General features: G+C 31.9%; 1 protein-coding gene across 4 annotated transcripts in view; it reads right to left on the reverse strand.

Moving 5' to 3' along the window:
• The window catches only part of LOC143247319 (mitogen-activated protein kinase 14-like), a 45,014-nt gene that overhangs the window by 25,577 nt on the left and 650 nt on the right, over nt 1-18,787 (reverse strand). For 3 of the 4 annotated variants that reach the window (XM_076495158.1, XM_076495159.1, XM_076495157.1), the window contains exons 2-6: nt 9,949-10,078; nt 7,976-8,034; nt 4,021-4,132; nt 2,002-2,031; nt 545-592 (exon numbers count right to left, since the gene is read on the reverse strand). In XM_076495158.1, coding sequence (XP_076351273.1) covers nt 545-592; nt 2,002-2,031; nt 4,021-4,132; nt 7,976-8,034; nt 9,949-10,078 — 379 coding nt within the window. The remainder of the gene's footprint in view (nt 1-544; nt 593-2,001; nt 2,032-4,020; nt 4,133-7,975; nt 8,035-9,948; nt 10,079-18,787) is intronic. The other variant, XM_076495160.1, reaches the window with a different exon arrangement.

The following is an 18,787-nucleotide window of genomic DNA, read 5'->3' on the forward strand; positions in this document are numbered from 1 at the left end:
TAATTTAACATAAGAGAAGAACTATTAATATCCCCTAAAAGAGAGAATGTGACAGGTGGATATGGCAAAAGGGGTCTGATTTTTCTATTCAACAGCTCCATAATCAAACAAAGTAGAAGGGTATAATAATTATGGTTTGTCTGAGAAGCTGAGCAATGATGGCTACAAGGTGGGTAATTTACATTTAATTTTGTACTTTTTCAAGGTGTGGAGAATAAAACTAGAGAAAATGTCTAACACTAGGGGAAATTCAGGTTATTTTTAAATATCACCTTATAAAATTAAGAACTTAAGACTTATGTATTCTTAAAATATAAGTTATTAGCTAAGATTTTATGCTATACTAATTGGTATAACCTGAAGGTAAGTCACTAAAAGTTTGTGTTATGCACTGTAAAGGATGCCCATGGTGATAGGGTCGAGAGAAACACCATACAGAGAACTGAACAGTTTACATTAATTAAACTAAAACATTAAGCTGTTATTACAACTTCAAGAGCAGCAAAGTTAAGGTTAATATGCTACACATTAGCAGTCTTATTACCTTTAGTTCACAATCTTCATTCACAGCTAAGTTACTGGGTTTAAGGTCCTGAAAAACAAAATGTACTGCTGTATCTATGATAATCATTTGATAAATTAAATTCTCAAAAAAAAACAAAAAACAACTAAAATTCCTTCAAAAATTAACTCCCCTCCTATGGACAATACAGTCAAGTGCACAGAGTACAATTGAACTGTTATACATCTGCAGGTATAACCTGTTCTTGTTAAAAAGTAAATTAAAAACACCTTCTTACACTTATCACATGGAAATTAGATACAGTTTACACATCTAGGATCATAGTTTTACACTTATCACATGGAAACTAGCTACAGTTTACATGCCTAGGATCAGAGTTTTAAGATGAAATCTACAAGTTATTTTTGAAATTTTATCTAACCATTAAAATAATATGAAATATTGCTCATACTACCTAATGTTAAAAAACTTTTCATTACTGGAAAAAATAATAATTCAGAACTACGCCAGTTGCATCCTTTCAATAATGTATATTTAACTAACATAGAGTAAGAACAATTATGTTTGGTTGTTTTGAAATTTGAACAAACCACATGAAGACTATCTGCACTAGCTATCCCTAATTTAGCACTACAAGACTAGAGGGAAGGCAGCTAATCATCACCACCCACTGCTGACTTTTACCAATGAATATTGGGATTGACCTTCACATTACAATGGCCCCATGACTGAAAGAGGGAGTATGTTTGATGTGACTGGTATTTGAATCTGAAACTCTCAGATTACGAGCCGAGCACTGTAACCACCTGGCAGGAATCAAACCCCAGAATTTAGTATTGTATGCCAATAGACTCACCATTGTTCAACCAAGTGGCACTTTGGTTAGCAAACAGAATTTACTATGCTCCTGACAAAATGAGAGCATATGAAACACTAGAGCTGTAGTGATATGAAAAACTACTAGAAATTTGATACACAAATGGTTTAAAACCATACATACTAGTACCTTACATGCAGTATTTCTGGCAAACATTATCTACCTACAGAATCTGAAATAAACTAAGTTACCAAATAGAAAAAAAACCAAAAAAACGGTCATATCGGTAATACTTAGAAGTGCAAAATAATTTAATTTTGATTTTCTTTCATGAAGGTACATGTAGATGCTATCTTGAAATTCAGCAGTGGCGTTTGTTTTTTTAAACAAACATCAGTTACACTTAAATAGTTTTTTTCTTAGACTTCTTTTGATCTTACATGTTAAGCTATCTGTGCTGTGCCCACTATGGGTATCAAAAGTAGGTTTCTTCGAGTAATAAGCCTCCAGACAAATGATGAGTCACTTGAATAAGGCAAATAATTTTGTTATGTATACATAGGACTCCTTCATTTAAACATTAGTTAAACTTAAAGAAATGCAGGCTGTATAAAGAATAATATATAATTTTTAACAACACAGAACAAATAAATACACTTACTCTGTGAATAATACCAGCAGAATGGATATACTGAAAAAAAAAAAATTGAAATAAATAATATTTGACATTTATTTAAGAAGAATGTGAAATACTGAAAGTCAAAAACTGTCAAATAAAGTTCTGAACAAGTACATACTTTCAAGCTGAAACTTACACTGTAACAAAAAAAAACTTGTGACGCACCTATCAAAATTACTCTAATATACTTTCACAAAACAAGCTGGAAAGTTGCAATCCACCAATGAGAGAACAGAATTAAGTAATTGAAGGAAGTACCCTGTTATGTAACACTTCAAACTCACTGACTGTCTGATATGCAGAGAATAATGATTATGGTTATGTTTCACAAGGTCTCATAGACAATATATTCTGTATATCCAACAATAAACAAATTTTATGATAATACAGTTGAAAAGACTACAATAAGAGAAATGTGTGTAATTTCAAATAAACCAACACAAGTCAAAGAGAATTGCAATAGACTGTAAACAACGTTATAGTTAAGTTGGAAATCAACACACATTTCTTTCAAATATTTTAAGACATTGTAACAGAGGAGAAAGAAAAAGTATGGCACCAGGTGTTAAATAAATTCTCTTTCCCAATGGATACCAGACAAACAATCACTGAGAATCCAGTTAAACATTAGATTAATTAGTCTTAACAAAGGAAATGAAAAATGATTGGGTGGGTCATGAAAACAGATCAGTCTACTGTATAGAGCCAACCAAAATAAACATGAGTTGATAGGGGCAATATAAGTTATAGGCCATGTGATAAAGTGTACTGCAAATAAACATATCAAGAAAAACTAGACAAAAAAAACACAACATTTTGTATTATTTTAAGACCCAAGAAAAGAAGTTGAAGCTGTCAGTTGTCAAGAACTTAAACAATTAAAAATAAAAACAAATGATGAAATGGTCTTAGCTTCTAAAAAGTTCAAGTTCCTTCCTCTGGTTAATCATAAGTAAATTAACTATTTACAAAATAGTTTTACACTTATATTTCACAATTCACTCACACAATTAAAGCAATACTATGAGAACATTAATAAAAATTCCTTACACAATACCAGTCATCATAAAGAAGCCCTCTAAAACAATAGTGGTCATTTTTAATAAGCCTCTACACAATATTGGTCATCACCAAAAAACCTATGCAGTACTGGTCACCATCATGAAAAGCTCACAAAAAAATGGTCATCAATATGAATCCATTTACATAATACTAGATATTAATCAAGAACCTTCCTCTCCTACAGAACACTGGTCATCATCACAAAGCCCTTTACACAACAGTTGTTCTTTAGTGGCTAACAAACTTATTAACAACTTCTTGGATACCTTACACTTATCAGTAATCCACTTTCTTATTTAATTGTACTTAATAGAATCAATCTTATCTACAAAAGTTGTAAGAAAGCCAGGCTGATTTTAACAAACTACATGTAGAGTAATACCTCAATATGCTGGTTTTAACGGACTACATGTAAAGTAATACCTCAAGAGGATCTTACAACATTTACATGTTTTTAATATTATAGTTTTGCATCATAAAACCATTAAACTAGTCCTTCTTTGCCTTACCTTTGAAGTTGGTACAAAGTGCTTTAAAAATGCAAATATTCCAGCTTAATGCTCAACTCTAATGAAATACTTAGTACAGAAACCTCAAAAAATACATAAGCACATATTAATTATACCTAGCCCTATCAACTATAATAATTATACCTAGCCCTATCTACTACAATAATTATACCTAGCCCTATCTACTACAATAATTATACCTAGCCCTATCTACTACAATAATTATACCTAGCATTTTCTAGCCCACATCCATTATAACAAACAAAGTTTTTGGTACAATCATATTAGGTGATCTGTACATCAAAGAGAAATTACTACAAGATACAGCCATCAATCACCAATATTTTATACATCTAAAAATAACAATAATAGTTCAGTTTTTTTTCAAAATACAAGTTCCATAACACAATTTCCTCATTGTAGGTCTTACCTTTAAGCCACGTAAAATCTGGTATACAAGAAACTGTACATGATCATCACTGAGTTTCTGAGTTTTGATAATGTTACTTAGGTCAGCTCCCATTAGATGAGTGACCAGATAGCTAAATATACATAAAAATATAAAACAAGTCAATAAGAATGACTAACCAGAGAGTTAAATATAACATCAGTGAACTAAAATATTTCTTGGTTTCCTGTTACAAATTAAGTATATTTTTAAAAACTATAAAGGACAATCAAAATATCAGAAAATTTTGACATAACCTACTTAGCTCACCTTGATAAAGTTTAGATAAAGCATAAGTCCAAAAAATCTATGAAAATATCTAATTTGATATAAAGTAAAAATTCCAGCATTTTATTTTTACAAAATTACACAAGATGTAGTTTTATCAAATTAAGAAACAAAACATTTAAAGTAGGTTGTTAAAAATTCTTTATCCACTGAATTCAACCACGCAGTTCGCTTAGTCAAAAATAATCAACAGGTTAACCCAAGGTTAAATTTAGTCTTTTTACAATTACAGTTTGAACTCTAAAACATGACAGAGTAACCAAAAGAATGTGGAAGTTACAAGTAATGACATACATGTAAAACTAAAAGACATATTTTCTAGGACTTTCATCTGTCCTAAACTTGTAAACAAATTTTGTTCCTGTGAATTTACTGGTCTACCACTATATTCCATGTAAATACTCATCTTTAAGTGCTTCGTGTTAAATGTTTTGTTTATGTTTGTTTCACTCAGCTGCTGAGTAACAGAAGTTTTTGTCCATTGTGTTAAGACAAGAGAATATTTTGTCATTCTTTCCATTTTATGTGGCCAATTCTTCCATGTCATTACAGAATGTAACTTTCAACATTATGGTAACACTTCACTGATCCCTATTGACAACTGAATGAGCCAGGGAGAGAATACTTATCATTCTTTAGAATTCCCATATTTGTAGCAAAGGCATGCCATAAGGGTTCTGTTTCAATGATTATAGAGATCAAATTTAGGGTCTACAATAGCTGTCATGGTACCTCATGCAATGTCTTAACTATATAGGAAAAAGATAGCTAGGAGCTAACATATAGTACCAATATGTGCTAGAAGTGAATTTAATAGCACTTCACAACCAAACCTTGATAAAAACAGTGTATATATTAAGTTTTGTTGTCATGGTATAGCCCAAAGAATGTAAAGAATTGTCAGTAGAGTAGAATTCACATAAAAGCTTTACATAATGCTGGGTGGACCCTCCGACAACTTGCTGCAGACATGAAATTTTCCCCAAACACTGTCAAGTACACCTTAGGTCATGAGACCGAGACAAGTAAATTTAAAATAGGAAAGGAAGAGGCAAAACACCTAATCTCAATGATACTGATGTTAAGTATCTTTGTTTATGTAACTTTCATGACAGAAGGAAGACTGAAACTGATCTCAACCATAAGATAAACAACCATGTACCAGATGACAGAAAAGTATCCAGATCTACAGTATCAAGAAGAGCCAATGAGAATGGAAGATTTGGTCCTGTAGAAGTTAAAAACCTTTTTTTCAATCTCCAAATATTGTCAAGAGACTGAAATTTGCGAAAAAGTACAAAAACTGGAATGATGCTGATTGGAAAATGGTGTTACGAATGGATGAGTGCAAGTTTGAAATATTTGGTTCAAAGTGTAGGTTGTACATATGGCAGAAGAAAGGGGAAACATACCTCATACATAGCAACAACAATGAAGCGTGGGGGAAGCAGTGTGATTGTTTGGGGATGTTTTAATGCTTGGGCAACAAGAGATATCTGTGCAATAGAGGAAATAATGAACCATCACAAGTAACATCAGATACTGATTCTTCATGTTACACCCAGTGGTTTATGCATTATTGGTATAAAATTATACTGTCGAGAAGATTATGATCACAAACACTCATCCAACCTATACAAAAATTACTTAGCTAAGAAGGAAGCTGCTGGAGTCATTCGAATAATATAATGACCCCCACAGAGCCTTGATCTAAACCAAAATGGGCATATCCAAGATTTGACAGATCAAAAACTTGACAAATTAAAAGTTACTTCCAAAATAACTTACTGGGACTGTAGTAGAGGCATTTGGAGTAAAATATCAAAGAACACTTTGATTAAATATGTTTCAACAATGCCTGAAAGGCTGTCTGCAGTTATTAAAGCTAAAGGAACACACAAAATATTAACTGTTTGCTGAACTCAAGCACTTCCACTGAGTTTCTGTTGTACTAAATATGAAGATTAATAAACTTTTAATGCATCACCTGTGATTTACCTTCCACCGTTCTTTGAAAGTAGCCTGAAATCTAACTTTTGACTTTGTCCTAACACTTCTGCACTGAACTGTATGTACTTGAAATTTTTTTTTATTTGTCAAATCTTTATTTAAATATTCAAAGTTCAATTTTATTTTATTTACCACTTTTAATAAAATTAGTTTATAAAACATTTTCAAAATTTTAATTTTTCTAAACAAGATAACTGATATTTCATTGTATTAAATGTTCAAGTTTTTTTTGCCATAAAGTACATGTACTGATGTTAAGCCCAGCCTCAAAACTCACATATTGTACTATCACACTTTTTAAATAATACTTCTTTTATTTTTCAAACTACACACCAGTAAATACAAATGTAAATGTAAAGCAAACTTGGATAGAATTGCCATCAGTTTACACGTTAGTATGTACTTTCCAGGTACTAGGTTGTGAGTAATCAGTTCTAAGACATGATTAAAACATGCCAACTCACTCCTTAAACCAGCTAACATTGTAAGAAAATTATTTTTCTAATCATCACACAGTTGTACTGGAAGTGAACTAACAATTTTTAATTTACACGGCTGTAAATCACTGACTGCTATTCTACAAAAGTGATTATTCTTGTTCTATTACGTTGATGTTGCATAGCATATACATATAGAGACAAGAAAGTAAATTTTTCAAATGTTTCCAGTTGAGTCTTTCTAAAAATGTTATCATTTTTTCTGGCTAAAGCTTTTACAGTTGTGGAGTTTTAACTTTACTATTGTTATCTTATAATAAATAACACATGGTAAGGAATGTTTCATTACAATCACTGGGCATGTTTATGCTCCATCTCTTGTCCAGAAACAGACAGTCTTTACATATACTAACAAACATCTTATATGTGTAATTTTCTCTTAATAATATTCAGTTCTGAAATTACAAAACCATTGTTTTTTTGTGAATTTGCAGTGTAACTTCTAACTTACTAGTAAAAACTATATACATGTTAAAATTATCAACTTTTCTTATTTATTACCCCAAAGTAAAAGCTACATAGTGGGCTATCTATGCTATACCTTCTAAGGGTATCTAAACCTAATTTTTATCATTATAAAACTGACTTACCACAGTGCTTCTGAGACACACTAGTTAACAATTTTGGAATCTTTCTGAATAAGTTCACCTGAATAAAAATTACAATGTCAACCAAAAATGAATGAAAGTAGCATTGTAAGATTGCTATATGAGATTGTTTGTTGTTGTTTTAGAACAAAGTCACATTGGGCTATTGTTTTGTCCACTGCAGAGAACTGAACTTTGGATTGTAGTGTTGCAAGTCCATAAACATATCCACTGTCCAGTTAAGGGATTTTTTTATTTTTATAGTTGATTATTGAACTATCTGCTGTGTCTACTGCAGGGAATCAAACCTTGGAGTTTAGCATGGCAAATACATAAAATTACTGCTATACCACTGATGGACTTTGTTTTTCCTTGAAGTTGATGGGCTATCTACTGGATCCACTGTGAGAAAATCAAACCCAAATTTAGCATTGCAAAGTCCATAGATTTACTGTCGTCTCTATGTGAGTTTTACAACAGGCTGCAACAAATAAGGGTAACATAAATTTGGTATAACTGATTTATATGCTACACAAAATTTAAAAAAATACTCACACATCCTGGAAGTCTTTCAAGGAATTAGTTGGAGTAAAAACATCTAGTAGACCAATCACCTGATTAAAAACAAACAAAAACACATTAAATTCACATCTAGGACTAAAAACAAAACATCAAGTGTAATGTAAAGTGTGTTACTTTAGCAAATAAAATCTTATAAATCAAATTACATGTGCTAACTTTTATTCTGTGATAAACTCTCAGGTAAGCATGTATGTATGTATGTTTTCTTATATAGCAAAGCCACACTGGGCTATCTGCCGAGTCCACTAAGGGGAATCAAACCCCTGATTTTGGTGTTGTACATCTGTAGACTTACTGCTGTAGCAGCAGGGACTCTCAGGTAAGCAAAAGAATATTAAAAGTCAAATAGTAAATATGCAGATCATATTATACAAAAATTGTTCAGGTAAAACTATTTATCAGGAGAAATATTCATAAGAGACATCATCAGAAATTACGACTATAGATGAAACTCCCACAATCACATTACTAAATCACTTCCAAAACCTTACCAAATCTGAGCACTTAAGTGGTAAGAAAATACAGGAGAGAATAAGGGAATGTTTCAACTCAGAAGACTGCAAATAATTGATGCAAGTCATATAGATTTTTGTACGCATAGCAAAGTTCACATGACTTCCATCAAAGAAACAAAATGGACCAATACAGTAGTATTAAATTGGAACAACATTTGATATCACTACCTATAGCAACAGGAAAAAAATTCATTATTATGTTAATATATATGACTGGCTTTCCTTATGGTGGCTTGTACTGGCTACAACTGGTATATTTTTAAAGTTATGTAGATGTTGGAAAAGTCCCTATGCTGTAATCAGAAGAACCAATGATGTTTATGGAATCCACAAGGACAAGTGATCCAAATCAAAGGTAATTAACCACGACCATCTTTGGAAGTATGTCAGCAATAGAATGCTATCTAGTCAGCTTGAAAAAAGTTACCAGTAAAACTACTGAAGAATCTAAGGTTCTTGTTGAGATCACTTACAGGGTATCAGTAGGAATGGATTGTTAATGACTTCTCACCATAAGCCACAAAAGGTTTAGTGACTAGACAGTTTAGAGAAAACAAGTAAAATGAAAGTAATTTATTTATTAACCAAAACCCTAACTATACTATAAGTTTTACATATTTTACAAAAGATTTAATAATTGTAATGTTTAGATCAATAAATATTCTTAATATAAGATTATGTTTAATTTGCTATCATTTCCTTTCTGTAATATTATTTTTCAAGGACTTTAGAAGCACAAATTTTATTCTAGATGTTTCTGCACATTTGTGTTGATGCTAAAAGAGAGTTTGATGTACTGGAAATAATTTGAACTTAATGAAAACCTATGTTAGGTTACAACATTGTAGAAAGTTTATCAGTCAGTTAATGAGAAATTGTAGATGATTTATTCAGTTCACATGTTACTGTCAACCAGTTAGTTCAGTGTTGTGAATAACATTCGTGTTTCAATAAAGAAACAAGTATGCACAAATAACAAGTTACATTTTTCTTAGATACAGTTTATTTGAGAAGCCAACCAAAGAAGGATGTTTATTCTAACCAGGGAATTTGTGAAAGACAAACTAAAATATTTATTTCATTGTTAAATGGTTTCAACTTTCCATTATTCTTTACCAAATAATACTTGTACAACAACAGAAACCATTATTACAAAGTCTTTGAAATTTACATGTCATCTAACAAAACCAAAAAAACAAAACAGAATACACAATAATAAACCAAGAGTTTTAAGGATAACAATGGTTGCTTATTAAACTGCTCTCATGTTTTTACTTAACACGAATGTATAATATATGCTTTAAACACCCATTTCATGCTGAACATGTGACATTCATTGTTCTCAACTCATATTTATAACATTGCTGACAGATTCATAATATTCATGTAACTCAATAAAAGCACAAATATAAAGACGTGTACAAAACTCACATTTTCATGGTTTATATGTTTCAAAAGCCTCAGTTCTCGGTAAGTCCTCTTGGCATGGATGGCTGACAAAAATGGTCTTCCCAGTTTTTTAATAGCAACTTTCTTATTGGAGGTACTATGAATTGCTGAACTGAAAATGCAAAAATCTGATAAAATTACTGGTAATGATACACAAGCATTCTAATTACATTTGTTAATTAATAATAGACTTGCTTACCAAGTTACTTATTTACTTGTATGAAGATTAATAAGTTAAACAACACGTGGGGCTTGTCTCACGTAAAACCTGTGTGCATAGGTAAGAAATACTTGTGTCCTGCCCTTGTACAAAGTGCCATTAAACATGGTGTCAAAGCTATCAACATTTAATGTTGTCTTGCACAACTGATTTTGTAGTAGTTCATTTAAAGTACAGAAATTACCAGATATAATATACACTTATACAGGTATACTCATTTACACTTAATTATCAATGTATGCCACTTAAATACATCAGAATCAAAATAAATGTTCAAAATTGAACAAAAAACAACAATATATTGTCTTCTGTTGTTGCAAGCATTACACAGTTACAAGTTTGTTCTTGAATTCTGCATAAAGCTACATGAGGGCTATCTGTGAGGGCTAGCTGGCCCTAATTTAGCAGCAAGACTGGAGAGAAGGCAGCTAGTCATCACCACCCACCTCCAACTCTTGGGCTGCTCTTTTACCAACAAATAGTGGAATTGATCATCACATTATAATGCCCCCATGGCTGAAAGGGCAAGGGTGTTTGGTGCCACATGGATTTGAATTCTGGACCTACATATTACAAGTCAAATGCCTTAATCCACCTGGCCATGCCAGGCCCACAGTTACAAGTGTATAATGATTCTTCTAGACAGAAACAGTTTTATACTGTCTTCAGGTGAAAACTATTCTACTGAATTAAATAAGGTTGTTTAAACATAGAAAAGTTATTGATGTTGTTAAGTACATGATAATTATTCTGGATAGAGAAATCATATTGAAATTATCTGCTATGATCCAATCTACTCTGTAAGTCTACATCATGTCTTATTCCAAGAATTTTAAGTTTCAAAGAAATTTATAATATCTATGATAAATCACCAATGATAAAAAATGTGGACCAAGATAAGATAACCTTGTAATATGTTTATGAAAACTAAAATGTTATCATATCCTGTATGCTTTATTAAAGTTCTCTAGTGCACTGTTTTACAAATTGCACTATTTTCATTAAATATTCCAGTACTTATTTCACTTATAAAAATCACTTACAAATTAATGTATTATGTTAGGTAAATAATAATAATGTGTAGGTCACACCCTGAAAGGATTGGTTTTGTTTTCTATAACTTTTAAATTAAAAGTTTGTTACTGTAATATAAGTATAAAAAATATAAATATACAAAGTGCTCTTGCTGATTCTAACAACCCTGCAATTTAAGTTTTCCAAAACAAGTCTCATGTACAGAAATTGTTCAGGACAGTTTCTGGCCATGGACCTATAAACAAAATTACTTAGGCTTTACATGTATATACGATAATAGAAATATTTCATAACTCATAAAAAACAAAATTTACTGGTTCATAAGGATATTTTTTATGTACAATGTATTACTAAATACAATATATTTATGTACTTGAAAACTTAAAGTTCCAAACATATGAAACACTTCATTTATAATCTATTGTGAGGGCACACTACGATATAACACAGTTTAAACAGTGTTGTACATCTGTTAAAAAACAGCTTTCATTCTAAGGCATTTGAAACGTATGCGTAACAGTATGACTTATTTCAATCTGTTGAGGCTCTTTATGTATATACAATTTTATCAAATGCAGAACTATTATGTCTATTTTGATACATAACCAAAGTTGAAATGATAGATATTGAAATACAAGTGAAAACAAACAAAAGATAACAGTTTAGAAAAAACAGACAAGATAAATCATAGAATAGTGTGACATGTGAAGAGAACTTAGCAGCATTATCAAACACAACAAAGTTGGTTGTCTCGCTATCTGAGGCGTACACGTACATTTTGAGATACTTTGTTCATATGTACTTAAGCACAAAGCTGCACAAGGGCTGCCTGTGCTATGCTCATCACTAGTATTAAAATTTGATTTTTAATCACTGTAAACCCATAAGCAGCATCAAGTTACTGGAAGGCTTTGTAATACTGATGGTCACATATATTTTAAGTCTTGCCCTAAGGACTTAGCTTACTCTAATCCAAAGTTGTTATTATTTACCAAGTGAACAGTGGTTCATGTTAAAACATTATTCAGAGTTAGAAATGCATATCATTAGCCTAAAGAAAACAATAGTAATAAAAATAAATTATGATTAATGCAGCCTAAAAGCTAAGTACAGGTAACACAGCAATAATTAGTTTGACACATTTTTCAAAATGGTTTTTCCTGTTTTTTGAAACTCCTTACCAAATAAGAAACATGCAATAAGTGTAATGGTAATTTATGTAGTAAAAGAAACCTGGAGTTACAACAATGAAACCAGTACCCAAAAATCTGGTCACTCCACAAGATAGGCCTTGTTTGTCAGACAAAGTGCTTTACTAACAAGTAATTGTAGGTTAACCCTTTAGTTCAGTCAGAAAACCACTCACCCACCATCTAAGAATTCTGAGGATCAAATCCAAGCAGAGGAAATAATAAAATTTAAATTACCACAAGAAAACCTGCTGTTCGTCATGAAGCCATGCTTGTGATACTAGAAGAATGTAGTAGCTTAGGTTCATTGTTATTTGAATAAGTATGACACTATGCAACAAAATTTTTAGTTTTTCTTGTTCCTGGACAGAAAGTGATATTTCCCAATTGCAAGACCTATTTTTCTCTTCAAACTTTGCTTTTGTGACCAGCATAATGAAATTTTAAAATTTACCCATTTTACAGAACATTCCAGGTAGATTCAGTGCTGAGGCCTCAATGACTTGATCAAAGATCTTGGTCTAACAATGTTGAATGCCGAGCTTTAGACATCTAGGCTTAAGGAGTGGGATTTGTTAGATGAAAGTGTGCAAGTTGGAAGTGAGAGGAAGCATCATCAATATTTTTCAAGCTTCTTCACTCGTCAAGATGGGCTCTGCTTCTGCCATAATGTATCCGGTTTGTGTGAGGCAAATGGAATTGCCTGTAACCTGAATGAATGGTACCTCTTCACTGATAGTTCATTCATAAGCCTCAAGGCTGTTCTGCTCCATAACGGGAATAAGTATCCATCTCTTCCCCTGGCTCATTTGGTGCACCTCAAAGAGCAATACAACAGCGTCAAGACCTTGCTAGAAGCCTTGAAGTATGATGAGTATGGCTGGGAGCTGGGAGGTTATCAGAGACTTCAAAATGGTGGCATTCCTAATGGGTCTCCAAGGAGGCTTTACCAAGTTTCCCTGTTATCTTTGCCTTTGGGACAGCAGGGACACCACAGTGCACTACAACAGGAAGCTCTAGCCACAACGGACCGAGTTCTCTGAGGGGAGACACAATGTCATGTGTGAGCCACTAGTGGACCTCCAGAAGGTGTTGTTCCCACCATTGCACATAAAATTGGATCTTATGAAACAATTTGTCACAGCTCTTGCTAAGAAGTCTGCAGCTTTCAAGTACCTTTGAGACTTCTTCTCTAAGCTATCTGAGGCAAAGGTCAAAGCTGGTGTCTTTGTTGGACCAAAAATAAAGAAGATCCTGAATGCACAGAATTCCCCAAGAAGCTCAGTGGGAATGAAAAAAAGCTTGGGGCAGTTTTGTCGCAGTGATTCGAGGCTTCTCTGGCAATCATAAGGCCAAAAATTATGTGAAACTAGTTGAGGCTCTGGTGAAGAACTATGGCAAAATGGGCTGCAGGATGTCCCTAAAAGTCCATATCCTTGATGCTCATCTTGATAAATTCAAGGAGAATATGGGAGAATACACAGAGGAGCAAGGTGAGCACTTCCACCAAGATATACTGGACTTTGAATGCTACTACCAAGGAGCATATAATGAAAACATGATGGGAGACTATGTTTGGGGGCTGATATGCGAAAGTGACTTACATTACAGTTGCAAATCTTGAAAAACTACTCACTTCTAAACATTTTTGTATAATTTTAGTATAAATACATGTAAATCTTGATTCATATGTTGTTTTATTCAGGCTATATGTAAATGAAAATTTGCAAATTTGCCCATTTTTACATAGAAAATAGGTTAATTTCTAAATTTCATTATCCAGGTCACAAAAGCAAAGTTTGAAGGGAATAACGGCCATTTTCTGTACTTTTACAACATAAGCAATTACGAAATAACACATACTATCAAGGAACAAAATTTGTGTATGGTGTAATTCATACCAAGTGGTAGATGTTATATATGTATTTTGTACATGTACTACAAAAGACCATTCTATCTTTCAAATCTGTCTTTATATATTCATACTTGAGAACAGAACTGCATTAAACACATCCTTTATTACTTAAAAAAAGCATGAATTCCTCTTTTAAAATCATATAGAGTATTGGCCTCCAATATTCCCACAGAGTTACAAAGAAAAAACATTTTTAACTGGAGCATAGCTGGTCTTTTCAAAAAACCTTAAATTTGTGTTCTCTTGTCATAATATCTTCAGAATGCAGCACAATGAAATCAGAGGTTTAATCCAACTAATACCCAACACAATTATATAAACTTAAATAAATCAGAGGCCTTTATCCAACTGATACCCCACATAATCATATAAACTACAATAACTTCTTACTTTTCATTTCTCACGAGAATAAAAAATATCAACCTATTCTGGAGTAATTGTAGCTGCCCTCTTCTGAATACTTACTAAAAATTCAGTATTATTTCTTAGATAAGGAAACCAAAAATGTACACTGTACTCCTCCTGAGGTTTTTATTGCAATTTGTATAGGGATAATTACCTCTTTTGACTTGTAATTAAAGTGCCAAATGTACCCTATAATTCTACTAGTTTTATTACTATCAAATACCAGTCTCTAAATGGTTTGAGTGACTTAACTGTTACCTTTTCTTCAGTCACATTATTAAAACAGTTCCTCCTAATTTAAGTTCAACAACATGCTTCAACTTCCACTTACAATCATTAAAGATCATCTGCCAAATATCTGCTAAACTGACCAATTTATCTTAGTCATCCTGTAACATCTCAACTTTCACAACTGTTGAGAGACACAGAACACAATACACGTTAATTATGAACTTGTTATGAAAAACTGGGAAGTTTAATATAATGATCATGCTCCTGGACCAGATAATAGTTCACTAAGATTTGAAAGACTAAGAACTGGATATGTGAACATGTTGCTGGTATATTTTTGTAAGTCTGTGCACAGCAGACAAGTACCAGAAGATTAGAAGTTAGCTTATGTTACTTCTCTTCTTTAAAATAAATGATAAGAACTGTCCAGGTAATTAATTACAGGTGTAACATCAGAAGTGGGAAACAATTTTGAAAGTCTGATAAAATATTCTCTATATTTCTTTAACATAAACTAAAATTTTATTAAGAAGTCACTAAGGGAAAATCTTGCTTTACAAATCTTCTTACAATCAAAGAAATTACTGCTTATGTTGATCAGAGTAAAACTGTGGATTTGGAGTACTTGAATTTTTCTGAAAGCATTTGATAAAATGTCACACAAAAGGATTGTTTAAAAAGTACTCTGCAGGTGTATGAGATAAGTTGCATCATTAGATAAAATATTGGCTGAATAGAAGAAATCACAGAGGAATGTTACAAATGGAGTTCAGTCAAACTGGATTAATGTCACAAGTGAGGTATCTTAGGGCTCACTATTAGGACCTTTGCTTTTTTAAATTTACATCTATAACACTGATGGAAGCATGGTCAATAACCTACATGAATTTGTTGATGATTCAAAGGTCTTGGGTGTTACCAACTATAATGAAGATGCTGCCAAGTAACAAAAGGGTTTAGATTATTTAATGAGTTGGACAAATAAATGGCAGATGGCTTTTAATTATAACAAATGAAAGTTAATAATATATGCATGTGAGTTATCATCATTTGAATTATAAGTACAATTTTGATGGGTGTTACCTTAACTGCATTGTGAAAGAATAGAAGTTTGATGTGTTGATTCACCAGTATGTTGCTGCTAGTGATAGAGCAAATAGTATTTTATGTATCTCAAGACATCTGGTATGGATATTAAAACTTTTATTAAAATAAAGTAAATAACGTTTTGATCTTCTTAGGTGATCTTCAGGTTGAAACGTTGTTCTCTACTTTATTTTAATAAAAGTTTTAATACCCATACCAGTAGTTTTGAGATACATTTTTACTTCAAGTGGGTTTTCTGTCATCATGAAATACTATTTTAGCTTTAAGTTTCAGAAATACTGAATATAAATCTAAAGAAGATACAAGTTCATATTTCATTGCATAGGTTATTATACTAAAATTTTGTGTTCAGTCATGAATTCCTTACCTTAAGAAGAGCAATGAATAGATGGAAATATTACAAAGGATGAGAACCAGGGTGATACCAAGGATGGAAAGGTTATCACATGAGGACTGGCTCAGTTCTCTGAAATTGCTTTCTTTCAGAAACAGATTTACAGGGTATATGTTACTAAGGAAACTGATAGTGTTGCAAGTCATCTATTTTAATGATGTAAATGCTACAATGAATACAAATACAAGTTTTAGCATGATAGGAGTTATTTTTTAGCTGAGGCAGTTGGATTTTTCTAAGGAAGAATGGCCTTTGGAATGGGTTGTCTTTAGAGATGTGGTAGGTGTAGTAAATTTGAAAGAGCTTAAGTGAAAGAATGATAAATATTTAAATGAAAGGGCTGGCATTGAGGGTATTAATATAATTTTTATTGATTATTTTATTTTTTCTGTTTAAAGTTTTCTTTAGTTTAGTGGGTGACACAGCCTCTATGGACCAACAGGTTCCTTGCTGTTCTTAAATGTTACACATGTTAATATCATTAGCAAACTTTACTAATCAATATCTTTAACTCTCAACTGGTAAGATATTTGTATTACAAGTAGTAGGAAAGGTCAACATGATCCATGTGTAATAAACTTCACAAATATTACCTTTATAACACAATGACTTACTAACAACATACTAATGATGACAACAGTATAAGAAAGAGAAATGCAACAGTAAACCTACTCTGCTTAACACTCAAGAGCTGATGGAAGATGTAGTACAGAAATATTCAGGTAGAGAGCAGCATTAGCAAAGTTAAAATACTTGAAAAATCAGTTTGGGTCATTCTGACCTCACCCTACCAGTTAAAGTTTAATGTAAATAAGAATAAACAAATACCCAAGCAATGACCCATTAGACTCCACTAGTGACATCCAGTTTGACTAGACTCATTAACAGTAAACTTTAGCTTTCCTCTATTCACCCATCTTATAATAAAATTAAACAAGTCTTTCCCAACTCTTGTCAAAGTAATTTCCTAACATAATCTTTTATGTGGCACCTTACCAAAATTCTTTTAAAATAAAAGTACATCAAATCCCTACCCTGTCTTTAGTCCAGATAATAATTAATATTCTTGAAAAAGAATATAACAGACTAATAAAACAAAATTTCATTTTGACAAATCGATGTTGATTTTTATACCATATTTCACTAACTGATTTTATGAAGCTTCTTTTATCAAAATATTTAGATTGTTTCAGTTCAATAACTAAGACTAACTGGTCTATAATTTACAAGAAAATTTAGGAAAGCATTATCAATACACACATCTATCTATCCACTATCTATTGACTTAACCAAAATTAGACTAACGTATCTTGATTATAACCTCCTTTAAGACCTTGTCTGATCTTGGTGCTTCATCTATTTTTAATTTCTCAGTTTTTATACAATTAATAACTACACGATCCTTCCTCATTGCCTTAGTATCGCTTTTCTAAAAAACAGAAACTAAAATTTCTTTCCTTTTTACCTCAACATGTAGCAAAACATCAAACTTAATTGTAATTATAACCTCATTAAAGGCATCTACCCCTGGTTTTCTCTGATAATTAAAGCAGTATAAACATATATGAACAAGGTGCTAAGCCTACTGCATGAGAAAAACTGCTTAGAATAAAAAGAAAAGTTAGGTTTCAAACTATTTTATTCTTCCAAGTACTCAGAATAAAATAAATGTATTAATCTGTGTCACAGCGTAATCTGCATCAGAAGAAAGTTAAAGTAGTAGTAACACTGTGAAGAAGTTCATACATAATCATGTATAAAATGGTAATGGTTTTAGATATTTAACATTCACAACTTTAATGATGTATCACAAGTTATCTAGTCAGACAAATACCTTTTTTTAACAATATATTCTGTCAGAAGCTGATAACTTTGTACTTTTTATGGACTATCAGTTCTCTTAGAAGCAGATTACCATCAGATAAGGTGTAATTTTGTAAAACGGTACAATATCTATTGGATTATATCTATCATATAGTCTGTCAAATAAATATTTTACTACTTTTTTCATTACTCTAATGACAATTTCTTCTGGCAATCAATCCTTTAATTCCTCATTTAACCTATCAGACTGGTGCTACATTTGCATCTGGTAATGTGAACTAATCTAATTCATGAACATCTGTTATTACTACATCTACTATAAATCATGTTGTTTTCATTTTTGTTGTCTCACCTGCTTTCTCTCAAATATCACATTCTATATACATTCAAACCATCTACACTTACTTATATTTTGACACATAAGTACACGCCAACTATTCGCTTTACCTTGAAAATATTATATCCACAAGTTTACTTTCGTTACAAATTTCTCAGCTTCA

This window comes from Tachypleus tridentatus, chromosome 3 (genome assembly GCF_004210375.1).
Source record: "Tachypleus tridentatus isolate NWPU-2018 chromosome 3, ASM421037v1, whole genome shotgun sequence".
NCBI lineage: Eukaryota > Metazoa > Arthropoda > Merostomata > Xiphosura > Limulidae > Tachypleus > Tachypleus tridentatus.